This window comes from Condylostylus longicornis, unplaced genomic scaffold (genome assembly GCF_029603195.1).
Source record: "Condylostylus longicornis isolate FDR11 unplaced genomic scaffold, ASM2960319v2 ptg000084l, whole genome shotgun sequence".
NCBI classification, from domain to species: domain Eukaryota; kingdom Metazoa; phylum Arthropoda; class Insecta; order Diptera; family Dolichopodidae; genus Condylostylus; species Condylostylus longicornis.
In genome coordinates, this window is record NW_026578052.1 from 5,609,831 (window position 1) to 5,636,618 (window position 26,788).

Below are 26,788 nucleotides of genomic sequence, written 5' to 3' on the forward strand. Positions count from 1 at the left end.
AAATTCAAATCATACTTGAGTCTTAAATCTATCTAATTCTGAAATTATTCATACGTTCACTTACTTTTAGGTATTGAAACGCATCTAACCTTCCGAGCTTGTCACTATACTTCCATAGAAATTCCTTAATTAAAGTAAAGTCTGAAAGATTCGTATAGACCTTGTTCGCTTTGAAATATAACGCTATTAAATAAGGTAAACAATAACCGCGATAAATATATAGGCCGATAATTTAAAGATTATAAGCGCAATCTGAAGAAATCAAGAATAATTGGTTTCATTGTTTTTTTAAATAAAAAAGAATTAATTTAGGAAAATTATTTATTGGTTTTATTTAGTTTTCTAATTGTGAAGATTAAATTATAATTCCTTTATTCATTAATTTTCACGGATTGACTTTGCAACCAGCAACTTGGGGCCAATCACAAACTAAAAGAACTGGGTTAAAGTGCAAAATTCCGGGACAATTTTTAACTCTCCCTACTCCGTTATCGCAATGAACAAATTTTTGGCAATCATCTGGATGTGGATAAAGTGTGCCATGTGGAACATTACTACAATCAATACCTGGTGGTAATGGTTCAGGAGTAGTTGATGTTGTTGATTCGGTAGTAGTTGGTGTTGTAGTTTCAGTTGAAGATTCAGCTGTTGTAGATTCAGGTGTAGTTTCGGATGTTGTAGATTCAGTTGTTGTAGATTCAGTTGTTGTAGGTTCACTTGTGGTTTCGCTTGTTGGAGGTTCAGTTGTAGGCTCTGGATCTATGTTAGGATCACATTTTGCAACTTTTGGCCAATCGCATCTATCAATTTCAACACCGAAATGTTCACCTGATGGACAGTCCATTGGATAAGCTAAACCATATGAGCATTTATAGAATTTCGCGCAATTATTTGGATAGGGTAAATGTTTTGGTCGTCCTGGATCATCCATTGCTGGGCAGTCTTTATGTTTAATTGGTTTTTCGCCTTCTTTGATTTGCTGGAAATTGGCTAGAATTTTTTTTGGTACACAATTAGCGAGACTAGGCCAATCACAAATCTTAGCTTTATCATTCCAATTTAAACCAGCTGGACAATCTTGTGGATAAGCTAAACCATCAGAACATTTATAAAATTTATTACAATCTTTTGGATATGCTAATAATGTTGGATTCATTGGATCATCATATAATGGGCATTCTGGGTGACGAATAGGAGCTTCAACTGCGATTGCAATTTTATCTAATAAAATGTTTTTAATTAGAATTTTGTTTGGTGTTTTACATTTTGGAATTGCTAAACCTGGATGTTCACAACGATTATGATATACGCTCCAATGTAAACGAGCTGGACAATCCATTAAATATGCTAAACCACTTTCACATTTATAAAATTTCGTACAATCCCCTGGTACTGGAAGATGTGTCGGATCAAAAGGGTCTTCATCAATTGGACAATCCGGATGTCGTATTGGGCTATATAATGTCGTTGCCTATAATAATTTAATATAAAATAATTATTTACGAATTTGATTTTTTAACAGGTGTTGCAGTTTTACTTACATTAACAGTAGCTAAGACAGCTACAAATCCAATAATAAATGCTATAATATTATAAGATTAAAAAAAATGAAAATTAATAAAAATAAATTTGTAAGTAACGTGTAATGTGTGTTAAGCTTATAAATACCTCGCATTTTAATGTGAATTTTTATCCTATTCTAGCTAGTTACGGTGATTTAATTATGGTGACCTTAGTTGCAAAATAATAACATTTGTAATTTTTCAATACTTTTTATAGTTTCATTTTAAATGATAACAGCTGTAAAAATATAAATAAATTTTTTATCTTAATTATTTATATGGAAAATGCCTTTTGTAATAGATATTTCTTTTATTATTCTCCAATTATAAAAACGATAGCCGATAAGTGGACATTAATATCGTAATTAATAACAATGTTGTTGCAATATCGAATATTTATCTATTATACACAATATACACAAATCTAACTATAGATGTTTAATGTAATTGTTATATTCATATAATCATACATTTTTGAATGTATGGAACTCAGTAAAAAATGCAGCAGATTTTTCATTTTAATATCGGCTTAAAATCTGCTTGAAAAATAACTCGTCACTAATTGAAAATACGTTTTCTCAGAAAAATATTGAAAGTCCTATATAAATTCCGACGGCGATTTTAATATTTTTAACTGGAATTTTTAAAGAACTATTTGTATTTGTATATAAGAATTTTTTTCCGGAAAAAATGTGTTTAAAATTATATAGATTTAAATAATCATTTCTTATTGTATTGGATTAAGTAAATGCATAAGTATTTTGTGTTATTCTATATGGAGAGAATAAATATTTTCAATCTTATACTTGAAAAGCTGATAACGATTCATAGATATAAAGAAGAGACTGCATGAATCCCTAAATTAAACAACATATACAGAGACGTCAAATTGTGTAATTTTTTCGGCCAATATAATATACAAGATATGATAACAAGTACAGAACGTAAAAATAATTTCTCATTGAATGTATTCTTTGAGGATATTCCACAGATGTGTGTATATTATCTAGAAATTTTTCAATACAAGTATTGTCGGGAAGCATGCTTTTCATTTCAAGATGCAACGACTACAGTCTATTCGCAATTTTTTCATACTCTAATTTAATAATTAAATTTATAAAATGTGTGAAGTGTACCTACTTAAATTAGAATTAATTCACTTGAGTTTAATACGTCAGTTATGAGACAATAGATATTTTAAAATCGAATGTTTTGATTAAATATCAATTGTCATTTGAATCATTTTATTATTTATGAATCATGAAGAACTTAATACACATTATCTATTTAATAACTGTTATTTGAAAGTTATAAACAAATTAGTAATTTTAAAAATTATGCTATATTCTTATAAACACAGCTATAGCAATTAAGTTTTTTAAATAATATGATAAATTGAATGGTCGCATGTAATAAATACATAAATTAATTACTTAATTAAATTATTTATTAAACTTTTATGAAAACAACTACATCAGAATGAATGATAGAAAAATCGAGCACTTTCCGTACAATTAGCTTTGTTTGGCCACTCACAACGAGAATGTTTTATGCTCCAATGAAGACCACTCGGACAATTTCTTGGAATAGCGTAACCTTGTGCACATTTAAAATATTTGTTACATCTACCAGGATATGGTAAATATATTATATAATGTTTCTCTTGTTCAGGATCAATAAATATTGGACATGCTGGATGCCTGAAAGGTTTATCTTCATCTGGATAAAGTGTTGAAGAATCTGTACGATGAGTTTGTTGTGTAGAGGGTCTTAATGTTGTTGTTATATAAGGATCACATTTAGCTATTTCAGGATAATCACAACGATCTAAGGCAATACTCCATTCTAAGCCTGCTGGACAGTCCATTGGATGTGCGTATCCACGATCACATTTGTAAAACTTTCCGCAATTTCCTGGATATGGTAAATGAGTAGGGTTTGCAGGATTTTCATCAACTGGACAGTTTGGATGCTTATGTGGTTTTTCATTCTCGGAAGTTGTAGTTTCAATTGGATCTGTTGTAGGTTTTGGATTTCCTGTAGTTCTTAAAGTGGTAGTAGCATATGGATCACACATTGCTATTTCAGGATAGTCACATCGATCTAGCTCAATACTCCATTCTAAGCCTGTTGGACAGTCCATTGGATGTGCGTATCCACGATCACATTTGTAAAACTTTCCGCAATTTCCTGGATATGGTAAGTGAGTAGGATTTGCGGGATTTTCATCAACTGGACAGTTTGGATGCTTATGTGGTTTTTCATTCTCGGAAGTTGTAGTTTCAATTGGATCTGTTGTAGGTTTTGGATTTTCTGTAGTTCTCAAAGTGGTAGTAGCATATGGATCACACATTGCTATTTCAGGATAGTCACATCGATCTAGCTCAATACTCCATTCTAAGCCCGCTGGACAGTCCATTGGATGTGCGTATCCATGATCACATTTGTAAAACTTTCCGCAATTTCCTGGATATGGTAAGTGAGTAGGATTTGCGGGATTTTCATCAACTGGACAGTTTGGATGCTTATGTGGTTTTTCATTCTCGGAAGTTGTAGTTTCAATTGGATCTGTTGTAGGCTTTGGGTTATCTGTAGTTCTCAAAGTGGTAGTAGCATATGGATCACACATTGCTATTTCAGGATAGTCACATCGATCTAGCTCAATACTCCATTCTAAGCCTGCTGGACAGTCCATTGGATGTGCGTATCCATGATCACATTTGTAAAACTTTCCGCAATTTCCTGGATATGGTAAGTGAGTAGGATTTGCGGGATTTTCATCAACTGGACAGTTTGGATGCTTATGTGGTTTTTCATTCTCGGAAGTTGTAGTTTCAATTGGATCTGTTGTAGGTTTTGGATTTTCTGTAGTTCTCAAAGTGGTAGTAGCATATGGATCACACATTGCTATTTCAGGGTAATCACATCGATCTAACTCAATGCTCCATTCCAACCCTGCTGGGCAATCCATTGGGTGTGCATATCCGTGATCACATTTATAAAATTTTCCGCAATTTCCGGGATATGGTAAATGAGTAGGGTTTGCAGGATTTTCATCAATTGGACAGTTTGGATGCTTATGTGGTTTTTCATTCTCGGAAGTTGTAGTTTCAATTGGATCTGTTGTAGGTTTTGGATTTCCTGTAGTTCTCAAAGTGGTGGCATATGGTTCGCACATTGCTATTTCAGGGTAGTCACATCGATCTAACTCAATGCTCCATTCCAATCCCGCTGGGCAATCCATTGGATGTGCATATCCGTGATCACATTTATAAAATTTTCCACAATTTCCTGGATATGGTAAATGAGTAGGGTTTGCAGGATTTTCATCAACTGGACAGTTGGGATGTTTATGTGGCTCTTCATGATCGGAGGTTGTAGTTTCAATTGGATCTGTTGTAGGCTTTGGATTTTCTGTAGTTCTCAAAGTGGTAGTAGCATATGGATTACACATTGCTATTTCAGGGTACTCACATCGATTTAATCGAATACTCCATTCTAAACCTGCTGGACAATCCATTGGATGTGCATATCCGTTAGCACATTTATAGAATTTTCCACAATTCCCTGGATAAGGTAAATGAGTTGGGTATGCAGGATCTTCATCAACTGGGCAATTTGGATGTTTTTCTGGTTTTTCGATTTTAGTAGTAGAATGTGGATTTCTTGTGGTTTTTATAGTTGTAGTCGCTTCAGGATCACATTTGGCTATTTCCGGATAATCGCATCGATCTAATTCAATGCTCCATTCTAAACCTAATGGACAATTCATTGGATATGCATATCCAGCTGCACATTTGAAAAATTTACCACAATATCCGGGGAAAGGTAAATGAACAGGTTTCATTGGATCATCATTGACGGGGCAATTTGGATGCTTTATAGGTTTTAAAAAATTTATATCAGCATCATTCCCATTAATATAAATATTTGTTGTAATATGATATACATGACGTACCTTATGTAAAGTTTTGTTTAATTCATTATCAATTAAATTATCTTTTTTATGTGAGTAAGCATATGTGTTGCTTATATTTTCAATCACAAAAATTACAAATATAACTGTAAGCGCTGTAAAATTGTTTAAATAATTAATGATATTTAATTATTTCAATTAATTTTCTTTACCTTTCATTATGATTCTTTCGTTTAATTCGTTTTAAAATTATTTCCGATAATCCGTATTGGATTCGAAAATTCGACTGAAGTTGCGGCTATATCTAAACTCTGCTTTATATGAAATTTTCGGTGCTCCTTTTTATTTATCAAGTATTATCACCTATTAAACGTAATCTTCATTTTGATATAATTTTGTTTGCTTGTAATTACCAAAATTATAATTTTTTTTTGCTGTTTTAAATTTTTGATTATCTCGTTTATGAATTTATATGAAATTTCCTGCTGCTATAAACTAATCATAGTTGAATATTAATGTTTTTGAATAATGTATATCAAGTGTATTAATTAGATATTATAAACATTATGATTTTACTTGATCTAAATTAAACTTCCTGTCTTCTTGATAGTTAAAATATTTATCGTTGATTAAATAATAATCGTGATTAATGATATTTTTATAGTGGAATAATTAATGCTTTTGAAAACTTTCTTTGTATATATGAAATTTACGAAACGGTTTTAGAATCCTGTCTAGCAATTTAAAAAGCATACTTATGTGATTTCGTCATTTGAATCTTAGTTAGATTAGTATTTAAATTATAGAAAAACTTTTCATAATTTCATATTGAGTATGGCAAAATTTTTTTACCTATACATTGATTTCGATAAAAAAAAAAATGTTAAGATAAAAAAGACTAGCTGTATGCGGGATAAATTGTGAATTATCATTCTAATACATTAGTAATCCATGAGCAAAATTAGATATGCTTGACTTCTGACTAGCAAAATCATTATTGAATACGTTTATATGTGATCAGTTTCAGAAATTTCACACATTGTAATAACAGATCGTTATCGTTTTTATATCTGTAATTAAAAAATACTCGTAAGAATAATATGAAAATAGTCAAAAATTTATATAGTCTTCGAGGCTTATGCTTTTTTATTGGAATATATCAAGACGTGTTATAATATTAGATGTAAAAAATGAGTACGGATCGGCAAAGATAAGTTCATTTAATGTGATGATAGCATACACTGTCACGAAAAGGACAAGAGAAATTTGAGGTGCTAGTAAATTTTATGGAAGGAAATTCGTTGATGGGCTTTGAAAAATTTCAAAGCGGGAGCGACTATTATTTCTTATTTTCATTCTTTAATCACAAACATAATTGTATTTTGAAATTAGCATATTAAAAGTCACAAATTTTTTATACTTACTAAACGCATTATCAACGCATTAATATTAAAATGTGAAAAGCTACCATTTTTCAATTACAATAGTTGCAATATTCCTTTCTTCATCTGATTTGTCAAAAACAAATTTGCTATTGAAGAATATTGTTCATAAATTTTGTTTTGATTCGAATTCTTCATTTATGATTCTTAAAAATTTACAAAAATAATGTAAACATACTCGTAAATGTGAATTTCATTTAAAAATGACCGCCATTTCAAAACACCGTCTCATTTTTTTTTATCACACGGAATAGAGTTACGATACCGCATTTTTTTTTGTGAGTGACAAGAAAAAAATGAAGGCAAAAAGTAGATTTGTAGATTTGTACAACGGGGGCAACAGTGCACCGCGACCACGTATAAGGATCTATTGTGCGCCGCCATCCGAGTGCAGGGCTTGCCCTACAACACACACTCGACACCCACCCTGCTGATGAACTCACTTAGCTTGTGAGGACCAGAAGACCATAACTCCACTACCGTTAAAGCAAAGCCACCCAGCACCTCCCCCTCCTACGAGCAAGGCAAAAAGTAAGTCAATAAGGGCATGTAAAACCCTGATTGTGTCGCGTATGACAGCAGCTCCCAACTTCAAGTTAAGTTTAAAGAATGAGAGGCGAAAATGAATTAATCAATTTTAGTTATTAATTAATCATAAACTTAAAAAAAAGCAATTTCTTCTTATCTCCAAGGCTCATCTGAAAGAGCATCCGATCAGAAAACGGAAGGTTTAATTCAGTTTGGAGGATTTTCCATATCCAGGAAATTGCGAAAAATTTATTTGTTCTATGAAAAATAATTCGAAAATTATATTTGTTCTCCTAAAACATTGCCGTAACTTTTCATATTAATGATCACATAATTTTAGCATTACTGTAGTTTTAGCTTCAAAATTTATTAGTCAGAAATTTGATAAAGTTTATTTGTTTGTGCACATATCTATTTATTCTATCGCATTTCTTAAATTTATCAATATTTTAATTAAAATATTTTCAACGATTTCATACATATATAGCTGTATTTTTAAATTTGATTGTGTAATTAGAAGATATAGAGTTTATAAGTTCAAATGGGAAAATTTGTTTACACATATCTACAATTTTATTCTGAATTTTCGTTGTTTTTTTCATCATCCTGATAATTTTTTTACACAAAAGTTTTAATTATGAAAGACAATTTGTCAAATAAGCCAGAAACATTTTTATTTTTTAATCATTTTCTTTATTTTTGATAACTTTGGTATAAATGAAAAGCGGCGTAAAAATATAAAGAGTTCGAAATAAATTTTTTGTAACAAAAATCTATAAACATCAAGAATTAAATCCCAGTCGTTTAATAATAATTCGGTTGTATACTTATAAAAAAAAAACGCGGGTTAGACAAAAAGTAATAAAAAAAAATTATGAAAATAATCTTTAATTTTATTGCTTTAGCATTTTGCTTCACTTATGTTGGCACTCAGGTGAAATACATAGCTATAATTTTGGATTAAAATCATCATTAATTAATTAAAGTGTTTATTTAATTAGTGTTTTTGGATATTATGTTTGTTAGAAATATGAATGTTTGTAATAAGTACGAAATGAGAAAGTTCACAATATGTAAAATTCTCATAGTTTTTAGTTTTAATATTTCGTTCACTAAATGTCACAATATTTTCAATCAGTATTATTATTAATATTATTATGGGTGTTTTTTTGTTGTACAATTTCTATTTTCGATCCGTGGTTTACTAGAGTGTTAGCTTAAATAAAAATTGATAAAGTTAGTGAGTTATTAGTTCTGCAATATGGATATATATCTATTGGCTGTCAAGATCTTGTGATTTTTTTCCCTGAAAGACCGGGGCCTTTCGACCCTTTTCACCTCAATCGGTAGAATTATAGTATTGCCCCTGCGCGGTCTTGTGAGACCTCGGAACACGTCACAAAGCCCGCTTCGAACCATCTCAGTCTCAAGCGGTTCTCCTATAGGCAAGGATAGCACAGAACAATATCCACCTAGCTCATCCTTTTCAGTTGGACCATATTTCTGGTCTGGATTTCCCATCTCGATTAGCTTCTTCCCCGTGCTTTGAAGGGCACAAAAAAACTCTTGGAGTACTTTTCTACGGTTTGGATTTGAATCCTAAGATTTACATGTGTCGTAAATTTATTGTTTATATCGATCATCCTCTAAATTGAAATTAAAAGTCGAATACTTGTCAAGTGAAACCGGTTGTGTTCAATATAATATTTGAAATTTCATTTAAAAACTAAATCACAACAATGAAATTGAATTTTTCTTTCATACGTTTTTTTAAAATCTTATAATTAGGAAATCACCTTTTAATTATTAAAGTATTACAATACTATATTATTGATCGTCACAATTCATTAATTAAGTTTATGTGAAATAATATTATTGTTGTCAATAAAAAACCAATATTTTGATTGACGTATCTATTCAAACATAACACTTATCGAAATTGTCGAATTTTGAACTCCAAAATTGTGATAATAATTAATTTAAATAATTATTTATTTTGGTAAAAAGGAATTAAAGGTATTTTGAACGCAAACAAGATATAGGATTCAGAAACGGATTTAGTATGTAATTTACACTATTTTATAGGACTAATACCAAAATTGCTATTATTAAGTAAAAATCAATAATAATACTTATCATTAACCCACTCAACCAACCTTAATAGAGTAGAAATATCGAAATATTTTAAAATTTGCATGTATCGAAATTTTTGACGATTTTTATTTAAATATCGAAATTTTTCCCAAACATAACAACGCAAGAATCGATTTTCAACTAATGCCAGCAAAAATATTATTGATTCTTAAATATTGGCAACAACCTATGTACCTATTAGCCTTGTATTGTATACAACAGTTCATTTTTCATTTGTATAATGTGTAAATAAATTACAATTTAATTTAATTGAATAACATATTATTACATAATTTACTAATAAGTTTTTTTGTTTTGACAACAGGTACCAGATTGTAGTGTAGCAGAAGATGGTGATCAATTTCCAGATCAATCAAGTTGTTCAATATTTTATTTATGTATATTAGGTGAACCATTATTAAAATATTGCTTACACGGTTTACATTTCGATTCATCAACAAATAATTGTGTATTACCAGCAGAGATTCCTTCTGGAAAATGTTCATTAAAAGAAATATGTTTAAATCATGATGATGGTTATAAATTTGCACATAAAGATTGTGCTAAATTTTATTTATGTCATCAACATAATCCAGTATTAACAGAATGTCCACCTTTATTATATTTTGATTCAACAGATAGTACATGTAAACCAGCTGATCAAATATCTGGACCATGTAATGTACCAGTAGATATTTGTGCTAAATATGATGATGGATATATGTTACCACATCCTGATAAAACAAAATTTTATCTTTGTTTTGAGAAAAAAGCACGTATAATTGATTGTGAACCTGGTTTAATATTCGATCAGGAAAAACAATTTTGTACAAAACCAGGATTACCAAAAGATTATTTATATTCGTGTAATGGTAGAAAATTGTATGAATAAACAAATTGGGAAAAAAATGGAAAAAAGAAGTAATTTGAAGAATATTTTCTGTTATTCTTGTAAATTACCTACCATCTAAATATTAATTTAAAAAAAAAAAAATATTTTGTAAATTTCTTTATCACGGTTAAAATTTTGTAAATATTTGTATGTTGGTATTAAAATTATTTTCTTAAAAGGGCATGAAGGCTTTCAATTAGAATCATCTAATGTAGTTCATAGTTTTTGTAGCAATATCCAATTGTAATCTGATGTATTAAGAATTTATAAAAACTATTTTATAAAATTTTACATAGTGCCTAAAAATTTCCAAAGTTTTCTGTACTCTATTAGTTAAAAATTGGTTTAGTAACTAAATAAGACGTTATTTCAGGTGTGTGTGAGTTACGGGTTTCACATATAGTTCAATGATTTTATTTTTTAGGTACGTTCCTCAATACGCAATAAATTCGTTGAACCCTTAAATTTCAAGTACTAAGATACACGCAATATCGAAATTTTGTCGACATTTAACTTTCTGGTTATATTCTGCAGGGAGGTAAGTATGTATGGCAGGAGTTTTCTAAAACTGTGTAATTGAGAATTTAATTTTTTTATTGTAATAATTTTTATTTTCTATAGAATTAAATCCATTAATAATTATAAGATATACACAATATTGTTATATACATGCAATTTTACAAATAAGTTTTAGAAATTTTTTTTTAAATTTTGAAATTAAATGTTTGTCTTTTTACATCTTCCGATGGGATGATTCTAATATAAGTATGTATGTAAGTATGTATTATAAATTTATGGCATGTCTTGCAAATATTTCAATTTTATAGAGATATTGCGTAAATAATTATGAAGATATGTATTAGTTCTTGTATCACATACATAATATTACACATACGTTTACAAAAAAAAATTTACGTATGTATATGTATACATGTGTATGTATAATTGAAATTTTTACTGCGCGTTTTAGTTAAATTATTTTTTAAGGTTTTAATTTTCTTTTTAACTTTTAGCCTTCTTTGCATTTTTATTTTGATGAAAATCAAACATATTTTTTGTTTTATTAACTGGAAATCTCATTTTATTTTTTAACCATCTTGTAAATGCTCGTTCATTGTCCTCCATTTTTTGTATTTGACATTCAGTTGCTTTCAAATTTTTCTCTAAAATAATTTTCTTTTGTTTTTCCATATTTATATTTCGTTTTTGCAATTGTTCTTTACTTAAACCATATTCGGATAAGTAACCAGTATATTTTGGTAATGATGCATTTGCATCTACAGAATTTTTATATTCACAACAAGTTTTGTAATAAAATTTTAAATCATCTTCTGTTTCACTTGTTGTGGTTGTTGTCGAAGTTGTTGTTGTTGTTGAATTTTTATTATTTTTTTGTTTCTTATTATTTTTATCAGCTGATTTTGTTTCAGTTTCTGTTTTCTTTTTCTTACGAAATGAAAATTTCTTTGTTTTCTTTGATTTTTCATCACTTTCATCAGTTGATTTTTCTTGAACAATTTCAAAATCTTCTGGAATATATGATGCAACAATTACTGATAAATCATCATCATCAGATGATGATGTTGATAACGATGATGAAGGACTTGTTTTATCAATAGTTACACTTGGTGGAGTGGCAGGAATTTCTTGAATTTTTATTGATGTTTCAATTTCTTCTTCAATGATTGTTGTCGATTGTGATGTTGGTGATTTAGGTCTATTCGTTTCCATTAAATTCTTATTATTTAATTTATCAATATCATCATTAGTTTCTAAAGTTGAAGCTTCTTCTTTATTTTGTAATTGATTTGTTTCATTTGAATTTTCATTATTATCAGTATTTAAACTAATTTCAATAATTTCTTCAACAATTTCTTCAGTTTCTGATTCAGTTATTGTTTCTTGTTTTTCTTCTTCTTCAATTTCTGGTATATGATTTAAGATTTTCTTTTTAACTTCATGATTTGTATTGGTATTTGTTCCATCAATACTATCAACACTAACAATACTAATATTATCATCACCATCGTCATAATCTTCGAGTACCCTTCGAAAGGTTACCTAAGATAACAACACAAAAATTAAAAAATTTTAATTAAATTGGAAACAACATAATGTGTCATGTGTGTGTGTATGTAAATAAGATTATGATTGAATTACACATAATAAGAAATAAATAAAAATTTCTAAATTTATTTAACCTAAAAGTATGCAAAATTATATCGTATATATAAGAAGATTAGAATTAAAACTTTTGAGACAAGAATCGTGTTAGGTAAACATGATTTTATTTAATGTAAAGCGTAATTTACACAATTGCTATTGTTAATTAACGATATTAGATTTGATTTAGAAATCAAAAGTTACTATAAATAGAATATTGTTGACAAAACGCAACGTGTATAAAAGTATGACATCAAATTACATTGTCATCTATATTTTTCTATTTTGAAAGGTTTCTTTTCTATCAACAGTGGTAAATTGTTTGTTTTGATTGTTTTATACACGTTTCAAATAAATATTTTGTAATATACTTACTCTTCTTGGCAAAACACAAGGTGATTTAGGACCAGGAGATGCAAATAGTTCTTCATTTGCTTGTTTTATTCTCTCTGCCATATTGTAACCATTAACTGGTTTTAGGACTGAAAAAGGTAAAAATATTATTTTGGAACTGCTTTAAAAAATTTGTTTTGTTTGGTTAGTTTAATGATGATCCCTTTTTGGTTTACTGAATATATTTCAAGCTCTATATATTATATGCATAAAATTTATTTACAAGCACAATTATTTAAAGATAAGGAATTAATGACATTCCTGCTGAAATATTTAAACGAAATATATAATATGTTCCAAGAGTCATAATTAATTTAATGTTTGAAATAAGATCAGTACACAAAGAGGCATCCAAAATTCCAAAGAGATTCGAACTATTCCAAGAAATATAATGTAAAGAATAGTATGGCCACACTGAATGAAAAAGAAGACACAAAAACTGAAGCAAAATCCATATTGAACACAGCAATTAAGAATAAAATTGAAAAGCGAAAGTATGATAACTTTATATAAACAGAACAACTATAGCAGCTGGCTGGCAAAACTTAATATCAACTCCCAATTGCAATGAAAAATTACAGATTCAAAAACGGTCTGGTTTTTTTCGCGCAGTTCTGTAATTTTCGCGGAGTTGATGTAAAACCGATAAACTGGCCAAGAATTCATGAAACTTTTTTATGTAATGTTGCGAAACACTTGTACGAAATAGATCAGGCACAAACAATAGATAATTTAAGTGTAATAAAAGAGTCACAGAAGTGAAATTCACGAAAGCATATACAGATATATAAATTTATTAACAAGGCAATGCGATTACTTAACTTTATAGATTTTCAAATTAATATAAGAGTAGGAATAGGGGTAAAATATTTTATTTATAAAAGAATGCTATTATTGTTGCCATAAGAAAACGAAATTATCTTGGATAAAGTGGATATGTAGTGCAGGAAAAATAATGGATCATTGAAAGTTTCTTGTAAATTTAAAATTTATTGCCGCAATAGCAAATTCAGAAACGATTAAAATGTTCAAAGACCTTCGATTAGTTATTTTCGAAATTGTTATAAATTCTATCAAAATTCATTAATAAAATTAATTCAAACATGATATTGAAGAACATTTATTCAATAAAGCCGATTACATGTCGAACTTTGTTAATTCAATACCAACTATTTGTATAAAATTTTGTAATTTTTTAAATTTCCTTTAACATTTTGTAGATTTATGGATGGTATGTGCCAAATTAAGAATTTTGCCTTTAAAATTAATGGAAATGAAATTTGCGTGATTAAAATTTGCAAAATCAATTGTTTTATAATTCTTAAGACTAAGATGAAATTAAGAACACAATAAATAACAATTATGGGTAATTAATAAATTTTATTATTAAAATAATATTAAAGTAAAATTTGAAAAGTTTTTTAATGATTTCAAATCATGAAATTATTGTTAATGATTCGAGTAAACCATTTATTCAACAAATTTTTAGTTGATTTTATAAAAAATTCAACATTTTTTTCGCCAAATTTCACAGTAAAATTTTAGGCCTTTTGTTGATGTCATTTCAAATGACGTCATTTTTCAAAATTAATTAACCTGATTTTCTTAATCCTTTTCTTAATCTTTTTCACATGTTTTTTGTTGGATTATCCATTTGTTATTTTATTTTAAAATGAGATTATGAAATGAGATTGACCTATCAGAAAAAATTAATGATAAATTTTTAGAAAGTATGTCGAACCTGATATTGAATATAAATTTTGAATTCAGCATAATCGTCGCAATTGAGATTTAGAACGGATTTAATTGTTAATGCTCTTCAATTTTTAAATTGATTTTTATATTAATTTTTTGTGTTTTTTTTTATATATTCTTTAATTCTCAATGTCAATGGTGAGCATGTTGATATATTCTCATATAACATGACTATGTATGTGTGTGTTTTCCACTGGCCCCATGACCGCTTTAAAACAAGTAATTTCTTTAATTCTGTTATATAGGTTATTAGCTATTTTGTAATTCGTTTTTTCCTAATACATAATAATTACATTAAAAATTTGATTTTAACACACGCAATAGTCATTTTCAAAAAGTTACAAAATTTCAAAGGAATTCGACGAATTCCGAATTCGACTATTAGGTAAATGATTTTTCTTGAAATATTAAATACATACATGTAACAGGTTGAGGTTTTTGTTGCGTATTACAGAGAAAAAAAAAACTGATGTGATTGGCACATAACCGACGGCAATATGTTTTGTCTAGTCTATCGAAAATGTTGCAGAATTTTATTAAATATCTTTTAAATAATTAACATCCTTAGCAAAGTGCAGGTTTGACTGTTAGTAGAGTTTCGCTGAATAAGATTTAAAGAATTACTATCAAAATAATTACTGTCAAGACATTTTCTTTAAAGACACTTACTTTTTTATGAAGACATTTACTCTTGAGGCTTTTACTGTCGAGACATTTACTGTCCAAACATTTACTGTCAAGACATTTATTGTCGAGACATAGCCCAAATAAACTCACACATAAAATTTCATCAAAATTGGTTCAGCCGAACTTAAGTCACGCACGACCACACACAGACGAACATCTCCCTAAAAAATATTTATTTACGCTTTCCTACTGTGGAGAAGTATGTTTCCATCGAAAATTCGATATGCTTTGCCACAATATAATTTGTTGTCTCCCTTGTTGTGTGCAATGCAGTCGGTAATAAACAAATAAATTGCATTCTGAATGTATGCAATGATAGACCTATTTTGATATCATTAATGCAAGTAATAAATCAAGCATTCAAATCGTTCACTATTTTATTTAATGAAGGTTAAAATTAAAACCTTTAATGATTTTTCATATAGGTAATTTTTTTACCTGAAATTTCAAATTCAACTTTTTGAAATGAGCCTGTTATTTCAATTTCCATATTAAATTTTTAATTCTACTTTTATAAATTAAAATTTTTTAACAAATTTCCGATTTTGTGATTTTTTTTGCAAAAACAAAATGTCTTTTTGAAATTATTAAATATCACAATAATTTTTGCCGTTTAATTTAATCCGAAAAACGGAAACGCATATTTTCCTAAAAGTATGCAATATAAAATTTATAATCTATTTTATTATGCGTTCGAATTATAACTAATATTTGAAGTAAAAAATTGCTTTGATTTTCAAATAATTTTTTTCCGTAAATCAATCATTTGCAGCATATATGAGTAATAAAAATATCATTTTGCCAGAATATCAATGACGAATCCTTTTAATTTGAAATTTATACAGTAAAACTAGTAAAAGTTGAATATAATTTCTATTACAAGAAATTCATATATTTATGTACGTTTCTTTGTATTTAAATGTGTTTCGGTATATTTTTTATTTTATTTTGACCTTTATAAATAAAGTAACATTGTAGGTTTTTCCGGATTCTTATGAAACTCATGTAAATTTTATATTTTTCAATTTTCTAGTAGTAAACTAGTAATGAAAATAATAATGAAAATTCCATAATACAAAAAAAATATTTGAATTTTATACTATTGAAAGAATGGAAGTTATAATGGAAGAAATTATTATATGATTGCTCCTAATGGCTAATATCCTAAAAATATTCAGGTTTTTGCCGAAAAAATTTTATAACATTTTCAATATAAAGAATTTTCCTGTAAAAAAAATTAAGGGTAAATTTTCGGATTAGAAAGCAAATTTTAATTTTCTTCTGAAATTGAGGTTTTCAGTTTACAATTCATTGGGGATTTAATGTAATTTATAGTATTTGAGTGCTACTGTCCAAAATATCGTGATAGAAATTTTATGATACTCGTATGTATAATAGATGTCTTTTCTCAGAATATTCCAGGATCAGAATTCATTAGCGAAATTTTCGATAATGAATTTTAATCCTGGCCCTTATAACTAGTTTAATATCTCAAATATTTTACTGTATTTTATCGATTAATATGCGTAAAAATTTATAATTTTTAGCTTAAATATAAAATAGAATAGATATACTCACACAAACATTCGTAATCATCCTCTGAATCCGTTTCAACTTGATACATTGTGCTAGCGTGTATTTTCCCACTTTTATTATATTATTATTGTTAGAATAATATTATTATAATATTATTTTGTTATAAGGTTAAAATTAAAATATATTTTAATAATATTTATTTATTTTGATTTTTTTATAAATAAATTTTTTTTTGCTATTTTATTCACACTCTATATAAAATTATTTTTATTAAATTGAAATATTTTCCAAATAATATTAAAATATTTTTATTCTTTTGGTTTTTATTAATAAACTAAAATTTTTTTTTTATTTTTGCTTAATATTTTTATTTTTGCAATAATTTGACTGCAAATATGAGCATATTGTCGTCGAAGTCCTTGGCTTATCGTTAATATTGATTATAGCTATTGTCAAAATTATTTGCAAAATGATATTGGAATTTTCTTTTTATTATAACAACACATTCCTATAGCTGACAATATTATATTAATTCTCTCTCTTCTCGGAACAAAAGCACTACTGATTGTTAACAAAAAAAAAAAATTTACTATAAAATGATGTATTAGTTCGTCTGCTTTGTTATTTTCCTTTAGTTTCACTTAATCTCGTGTACAATTATACAAATATATATAATATTAATACACGTTACAATAAATTTGTACCTAAGTATGTAGGTATATATTTATTTATTTACAAATTATATATGACAGTAATAAAAAATGGTAACTATGTGTTTTTTTTCTCTGTCTCTAGAAAATTAATAGTAAAATATACAATTTTATTGATTTGTCATATTTACTATAATACTTATGTACCTGTATAATAACAGTCGAGAACGAATAAGCAATCACAGTTCAAATTCACGTGTCCCATTCCATGCGAACACGCGTGTATAGAAACGAAAACTTTTTAAAATTAAAACTTTTGAAAATCTAAATTTGGGATCTCAAATAGCAATTTGAATGAATTTTGATATTGAGTGTAAAACAAACTTTTCATTTGAGTCATATCATCCATATAAATGTACTTAAAAACATCAGTCGAGCATCATTAAGTTTTAAACCTTAACAATAAAAGCTAACAATTTTACTTAAGGATACATAAAAGCTATTTGCCAATTCACGGGAAATGAGTTTTTCCGTCCTGAAGAGTTGCACTTATCTATTATCGACTGCACTTGAAAGCACACATTATGAATATTTGTAGTACCTTTTTATGCCCTTATATACTATAATATTGTCCAGTGTATGTCATTTACTATGCTTGACACGGGAATCTAAGCACATGTTTTTTTATTTAAAAAGAAAATCGACAGAGAAATAAATGAAAAATCCAGGCGAAGAGTTTTAAATATAGAAGAATTTATATTTCTTGTCTAATCGGAGAAGATTGGACAAATATAACAGTTATATAAAACTGTTATACAAACTGTTATACAAATATAAAAGTGTTGCTTAAGTGCTATTAGTTTCGATTTTGACTTATCATGTAGATTTAATATATGTTATGCAGGTAAAACTGGTGATCATCAAACTATTAAGCCTTTTATTCAAGAACATTCGTTATTCGTTATAATGCGAAGAGGGTCCTTAATGAACAAGGAAGCAACTCTTATTTTTTCTTAAAATTTTATTGTAAGCAGATTAATTTTGATTAGTAGTTTTAAGAAAATTTTATGTACAACTTTTGGATACCTTGTACATTAAATTTTTAAATAAAAATTTTAGCAGTAATTGTTAATTATTAGAAAAAAAAATAAAATTTATTTTTGACATATGCATGTACTTATACTAAAAAATTTTGACATTAATTTTATATACTTGTACTATAATATTATAGTCGTGTGTATGTCAAATATAATAAATAACAATATTATATTATTACTGTTATTTATTTTCTAATTTCTACTTGAAAATTTAAAATTTTATTTGTACATAATAATAATAATATGTTTATATAGAAAAATGTAGGTAAATTACTGTGTTGGGAAAACGAAATGAGAAATAGTAAATTTATTTGCAAAACTTTATAAAATATTTTGCTTGATAATTTTATTAAGATATTAAATTTTGTTATTAATTATTTTCATTAAATTGTGATTTAAATATTAGTATATCAGAATAATTTTTAAATAAAAATCGACGGTATAACATTTTTACCCCTAAAACAAATATTCCCATTATTTTTTAATTAGCATTCTAAACATACTGAACAACGTACTCGAATTTTTCAAAAATTTATTTCACATACTGTAAAAATCGACTAGTTTTAATATTTAAGTTTCAGAAAATATTTAATTTAAATTCTACTCATATTCCTGAAAATAATTCTTGATTTGGAAATTTCAGTAATACTGCATTGTATTTTAGTAATCATTGTATTTTAGTAATACAAGCATCATTCAATGGCAATCACATATTACTGGTACTTTTGAACTGAAAGTATATGAATTTCATGGTTATTGTTTAAGTAAAAAATTTTAAGCGTAGATCAAAGAGCAGGAATTTCACTTGAATATAATTTTTCTAGAAAACTGTTTTTCAAAATCTAGTAAAAATCCAAATTTGTGACTTTAAATTTTTTATTCGGACATTATATTGCACTTAATTACATTTCTGAATAATTTTGTAAAATAGTAATTTATTTAGCATTTTTTTTGCTTTTTAACTAGCATTTCAATATCAAGTATGTTTATGTTTTCGTATTGTATTAGCATAATTTTTGGAAAGGGAATGTATGGCGATTATTGTTTTTTTCATATGGTACGAATAATTTTAATAGGAAAATTTACAATTTTGTCTATTTTCTTTTATTCGTTTCTTCTTGAATTCTTTGTTTAGTTCCCAAGGAATACATATTTAGCTTTAATTTATATGAAAAATTGTCAGAGATTACCGCTATTTTATTTTGTTAATTTATTGTAATTATTTTTATACATGTCAAGAATTGAAAGTTGCGCTTATAATGTGTTCAAATTTAAGTATAACTATACTGACCCATAAGTATATAATGTAGGTAGGGGATATACCATCGATATACGCTGGAATTTCATATTTTATAATTAAAATTTAATTAAATTGTAAAATTTTAAGTGTTAGAAGTGTTAATAACTCAAAATCGGTTCCAGGAAATTATAAATCAAAAAAAAAAAAAATTTAATAATAATTAGAAAATTTTTACTTATTTCAGATAAATTTTGTATGAAATTTTTAATCAATTCTAAATTTTTTCACTAGTAATCTAAAAATTAACAAAGCGAATTTTCAATTTTATTATTGGGCTTTTTATTTTATAGGTTTTGATTCGTGTATTATAGGCAAAATATTTGATTCACGTGTGTTCGAATTTCATTTCATTGCCTAGTATTTGACCTCACACTTAAATTTATTATCACATACATATATATTTCAAGTTTGTTTATTATAGGTACATGCCTACATTTAATATTCGTGTTAATAAATAGAATAATGTAGATAATATTCGTTTTACATATATAGATAGGCATATACGATTATTACATACTCGTATATACAAGTACATATGTATAAAATATAAAATGTAATGAAATATATATGTGATAGTTGTATGTGTTCAAACTAGTGAGATTATTTTTATTTTTAGATATAAATGTAAGGTACATATGTACGTACACCAAATTATACTATACATACACACATAATAAGGATTAATGTTCGTTAGACGATTTTTAAGTGGATTAAAAATTTTTTAGTTGCTATGTTTTCTTTTATATGCATATGGATTGTGTTTGGTCGATTATCCTGTACTCCTGTACTATTATTTTCTTCTCATATTGTAATTACAATTAAATATTAACTATATTTAATACTATTTGATTTTGATTGAAATTTTAAAATTTTTAAGATTTTTTTAAGAATTTTTGTATGGAATGAATTACGTATACAAACATTGTTTGTTTACCTTAATTTTTTCAATGACTGCCAATTTTTTCTTAAATAGTTTATATTGAATTTCAAATTGCAGCATGAATATTTTTGGAGATTATATTATAAAGATTACGAAGATTTTAGAAATGGTGGTGTAAAATAGCTGTCAGCAAGGTGCGAAATTCGGCCCATTATACTTGCAAGGAAAAAATATTTTCGATTACAACTATTCAAATTTTTCAAAAAAATTTTAAGAGCTCTGTCAAAGATAATATAGATATAGGTATACAAAATTCTATACAAATTTATTATTATTGTCAAAACAAAACAATCAAATCAATAAAGTCTGTTGAAAATGTCATTTCTTCTTGTAAGTAGATAATGTAAAAAACTCGATTGGCCCATACTTATACTCACATACTACATATTTACCCATAACCTACAAAATTTGCTGATGGTTGGTCAAAATATAAGCATTTATAATATTATAAATTATTCTGGCTTAGGGCTGAATTTAGGGTTGATATAGTCATTACAACAATTCAACGTTGATGTAAGCCATGTAAAAACTAACTGAACTAAATTTGACGAATTTTTTCAAATGATTTATGACAAGGATTTTGAGAGTTAATTTTAGTTCAGGTGAGATTTTACTTCAAAATTAAATTTTAATTTTTATATTTTATAGGTCATTTTATTTATCTTGCTGTTGCTGTTGAAGGTATCTTTAGGCTCTTAATCACTATAGCTTTAATAGTTATAAAACAGTTTAAAATTGTTAGATTATTTTAGTAGGAAATGAGTATTTGAAAGTATAAAACCGCCCGCTTATAATAATCTTATCAAAATTGAAGGCAATCTTTCTATTCATCCAATATGACACATTCGTATTATGTTCATTTGTTTTTATTAAATTAATATTTTATTATCAGTTTAATTTTAAGAATAACTTTTTTTTTTTGGAATGTTGTTATATTTTTCACCCGCGTATTATTTTTTTTATCTTAACGACATTCTTTGGGAATCTATTTTGTTTTGTATGTAGAATAATTCATATCTGCATGTCAATTTAAATTAAAAAAAAACAAATGACTTAACTCTAGAAGACGGGAACTCCCCTTATAGTACATGGCAATTGGGGAGAAAAAAAGCTAGGCGAGAGAAAGCATCTCAGAGAGGAAAATAGAAGGAAAAAGAACCCGTCAAGAAACGGCCAAAATTAGGAGATACGGAAATTGCCAAACCGTAAGTTATTTCCAGCAAGTATGGTTTACAATTGGCTCAATGTCCAGTGAGAACAGAATTCCAGGTGTATTTAGGCCGAGAATCAAATGTTTCGAATTCGAACTATTAAAAGTACCCGAGGAATTTTCAAAGAGACATGCATGTCATGAACATTTGTATGCGGTTTAAGTTTGAGAAACTAGTGAAGCAGCGAATGTACCCTTTATAGAAATGAAGTTCTCCCGTGGAATTGAAATTTTCACAATGAACTAAACTGGATGGGGCACGGCCAGAGAAATAGCTAAATTTCTAAACTTGAAAAGTTAAATGTCTTTTAGGATATTATAACAAAAACGTTAAAAAAATGTTGGGGTGAGCAAGAATCAATTGAGACAAACAATATTGTCAGACCAATGCAGATTATAGGATACAGTTAGCGCTTGTCGAATTGTTTTGTAGATAGAGAAAAGCTCAGAACACCTTCTGAGAGAGCACGCAGCTGTGACCCGCAAAAGATCAAGAATGGAAATGCTGGTAATTATATACTCACTGCAGCGACTGTTGCAAGTTGTACTTATCGCCTAGGTAGACGGCACAATGTATGCACGTGGGTCACGCCATATTTCTTCAATTTATTATATAACTGACAATTATTTTGGGTAGTTATAACTTTTGTTGGTTTTAAAATAATATCCTTGATTATTAATCGATGTTAGTTTTTATATTTGTTCGTGTTTAAGTCTAGTACTAGCTCGAATATTTTTTGCAATACAATTAAATTATTTTTGAAGTAGCTATTGTTTTTGGAAGTTATTGAGAACAGTTGAAGTAGTTTGCCAGTAAACTTAAACGCTGTCTTGATCATGCCCAAATTAAATAGAATTAAAATATTTATGATTTCAGATTTTAAACCAGACTGAATTGAATCAGCATTTGACACTGAGCAAGATATATGATATCCATGTCTATATTTTAGACCATGTTCTCGATGTTACAAACAGATTTATCAAGCTAAAATATAAATTTATGCTAGACTCAAAAAATTTATAATATTTTTAAATTAAAATTAAGTTTATAAATAGAATACGATTTTCTTCAAACTTTATTAAGGTACATAATTTTTATATTTGTACGATATTTACAGAGCTCATGTATAATATTTTAATTTGTTTGACTGTTTGTTTAATATTTCAAAGCTTTCTTTTATTTGGATACATTGCTTCTTTCACCATGGACATCCTGCTCTCTCAGGGTAATCACAAACTTGCAAATTCAAATTAAAATGAAGTTTTGATGGACAAGTCATCTCTACGCCACCATTTATACATACAATGTATTTTTCACATACATTGGGGTATCTTACATGACTGCCAAATGGTTTTCCGACACATTCAGGATGCACATCACCAAACGATGAACAGATGCTGACAAGTAAAATGGCAAGAATCAATAATTCTGTAAAAATTTTAAAAATTATTAAAATAATTTTAATTTATTTAGTTGAAGTTTCTTCATATTTCTAATGCTCACGTTTCATCTTGGAGTGTTGGTATATTCAAAATTAAAGGTAGGTTTTGAGTGCTAAAGAAAACACAATTGTTATTGACCTCAACAGTATTTTGCGGTGTTTCTTATATACTAATTTTTTTAGAACTTTTATTTTACAGTATGAGCCTGTTTGATAAAATCTTATCGTTAATCTTATTTTGTATATGTAAGATCAGTTTTACTTGTGTTGAATCCTGTATTAAAGTGACCTATCTCCAAATATTAAAAATCGAAAAAATTCGAAATTATTTTAAATTAATTTTCCAATTGTCCAAAAATAACATTTATTCATAATACAAATAGCATTTAATTTCCCACAAATAACTTACAAGTTTCTAGAACCTGTTCTTAAAAATAGAAATAAAAATTTCCAACCGCAGAAAAGGAATTAAAACCATTCGAATTTTGAAAGTTCATAGCTGTGCTAGATTTAGCTCAACTATTACAATTTCACTGTGTTAACTCTGTTATTTTGCGACAGCTCTGCAGCATGCATTTTCATTTTAATATTAATGGCAACATTTGTATTCAATTCTTATTCACGCCATAAGTCAAAAAAACACAAGAGAAATAAATTTGACAATTCAAAAATAATAGTTTTGAAAATATTCCGGTTTCTTATTAATTCTTATTCTACTCTTATCCGGTTTCTTATTAATCCTGATTCTTATTAATTCTTATTAAATTCGAACAATAAAATTTTTAAAAAACATTTGCAACTTTTAAATGATATAAATTTTTAAAATTAGCAACCTATTATAAATCATCTTATCAAAATATTCAATCTAATCCAACTGAAGTATGTTTTATATGAGTAAATGGTTAATTGCGATAGACATTCTGGGCGTATGAAGGAAATAAATAAATTTTATAGAATGAAGTGATATAAAACTTTTATAGATTTATGATGCTAAGCAAAGTTGATAACATCATTTTAAGATTAAACTCCTGTAATGTTGAGCATAGAAGATCAAATCAATTATGACATGGGCCCTATATATTATGTCTAAGTAAGTTTCAAGATGAGAGAAACTTTTGAGATGACATTGTTTATATTGAGTACTATTAATATAAGAAGTAAATTCTCTGAATACGTAAGTTTCACGTAAGACATATTTTAAGAAAAAAAATTTTTGGGAGCGGATCCATAATTGATTTCGAATAAATTTTAAAAAAAACTCAAAGGTTATCAGAACGTAACCTTTGAAGTCCTAAAACATATAGATTCAAATCATGAAGTGGCGGTGGATATTAAAAAATCATACGTTCTTTTTGTTAAATTTATTTAATTAACAAGTTTTATTTAATTTCTTTATACAAAAATTTTAAAATAATTGTTTGTAAAGAAATTAAAATATTTTATACTTTATTTATCAACAATTTGGAAGCGATTGATCGAAGACGGCGGTTAAAACAGGGATCAGGACAAGGTTTTGGGCATGGATCTGGACATGGCTGAGGACATGGTGGGCATGGAGTTGGTCTGGGAGTTGTCGGTCTTGGAGTTGTTGGTCTTGGTGTTGTTGGCCTTGGTGTTGTTGGTTTCGGTGTTGTGGGTCTTGGTGTTGTTGGCCTTGGTGTTGTTGGTCTTGGAGTTGTTGGTCTAGGAGTAGTTGAACCGCAATTGCAGCAGCAGCAGCAGCATGGATCTGGACATGGTTTTGGACATGGATTAGGGCAGGGGTTGGGACAAGGAGGACAAGGTCCTGGTCCTGGACTTGGTCCTGGTCCTGGTCCGGGTCCGGGTCCGGGTCCTGGTCCTGGATTTCCTTCGCAACCTGCCTTATCAGGATAATCACAAGTTTGTAACTCTTCATTGAAATGAAGATCAGCTGCACAAGTCATTTCAATTCCACCATTTTCACAGACTATATATTTTCTACATGTGTCTGGATGACGAACTAGTCTTCCATGAACGACACCGTCACATTGTGGCCAATCGGCATATACATTTACTATTCCAATTAAAAAAATTGCTAAAATAATAATTCCTGCAATGTAAAAATAAATAAATAATTTTCGGTTATTTATCGTATAACTTATGCAAACTATTTACCTTTCATTTTTCCTATTTTAAATTAAACAGAGTTTCTAAGAGGTTTATAGAAAACTGTGACATGCTTTATTAAAAATTTCTCTTATATACTCTTTCGATATTACCTGGTATGGTGCCTGTTAATAGTATATCTTAAATTAATTTAATTAAAAATATCTATTTATAAATTTATTAAAAAATCTATCAAAAAATCGTTTTGGCACTCAATTTTTTGAATTATGTTAAAATATTAAAATGTATGTATATGTAAATAATATCGAAAATTAAAGACACGTTATCTATCTACTGCCTTACGTAATATAAATTTTGTTAAAACTTTAAAATATGTAAAAAAAATTTTAATTTGATTTCTCATATTGATATTTGGCTCTTATCATGGATGCCTACACAAATGAGCGAAATGGGTGGGGGAAGTATTTCCCCTTTGTTACCGTTATATTTTTAAATTATGTTCTTTAATTTATTATAAATATAAATACATGAAAGGCACAAGAAAAGAAACAAATTATTCTCCATACCTTTTAAGCCTGGTCATTAAAGTAATCTTCAATTTTTATTTGAGGAACAATAACTAAATCAAATAAAAGAGATAAAATTCAATTACTTCTCTCCTTTTGGGAAAACCATTTCCCTGCTCACGTCACTCTGGAACTTATACTAAATTTAACTAAGAACACTTTCCAAATAAGTCCAATTTCTTGTAGAAGCTCGGTGGTTTCTTATGATTACGGTTATAATGTATATGTAAAAATCTTTAATAATGTAAAAGATGCGCCGATAATCTACAATTTATATTTTTAAAGTTAATTCAGATGCAACCTTCGCAAATATAAATAAGATAACTTTACAGATATGCTGACTGATCGGATTCGTCTAAAAATATTTTACTTATACCGGTTTCTTTACCATGGAGAAATGTATTCTCTTTAAGAATTCCACTAGCTCAATATTTTGTCACAAAACCTCCCTTATTGCATGCAATGCAGTAATTATTGTACAAATATTT

General features: G+C 27.7%; 2 protein-coding genes across 2 annotated transcripts; both read right to left on the reverse strand.

Moving 5' to 3' along the window:
- Window positions 1–307: 307 nt before the first annotated feature.
- On the reverse strand, window positions 308–25,571 carry LOC129613596 (uncharacterized). Its single transcript, XM_055527727.1, has 12 exons — window positions 25,092–25,571; window positions 23,709–23,715; window positions 23,408–23,633; window positions 17,050–17,117; window positions 13,012–13,118; window positions 12,321–12,534; window positions 11,964–12,263; window positions 11,697–11,750; window positions 10,016–10,072; window positions 3,057–5,633; window positions 1,542–1,582; window positions 308–1,471 (listed from the first exon to the last, which is right to left on the reverse strand). The coding sequence occupies exons 1-12, from the start codon at window positions 25,569–25,571 to the stop codon at window positions 386–388; spliced, it is 5,217 nt and encodes a 1,738-aa protein (XP_055383702.1). The 3' UTR covers window positions 308–385.
- On the reverse strand, window positions 11,414–17,556 carry LOC129613472 (uncharacterized G-patch domain protein DDB_G0278987). Its single transcript, XM_055527556.1, has 3 exons — window positions 17,050–17,556; window positions 13,012–13,118; window positions 11,414–12,534 (listed from the first exon to the last, which is right to left on the reverse strand). The coding sequence occupies exons 1-3, from the start codon at window positions 17,093–17,095 to the stop codon at window positions 11,476–11,478; spliced, it is 1,212 nt and encodes a 403-aa protein (XP_055383531.1). The 5' UTR covers window positions 17,096–17,556; the 3' UTR covers window positions 11,414–11,475.
- Window positions 25,572–26,788: the final 1,217 nt, after the last annotated feature.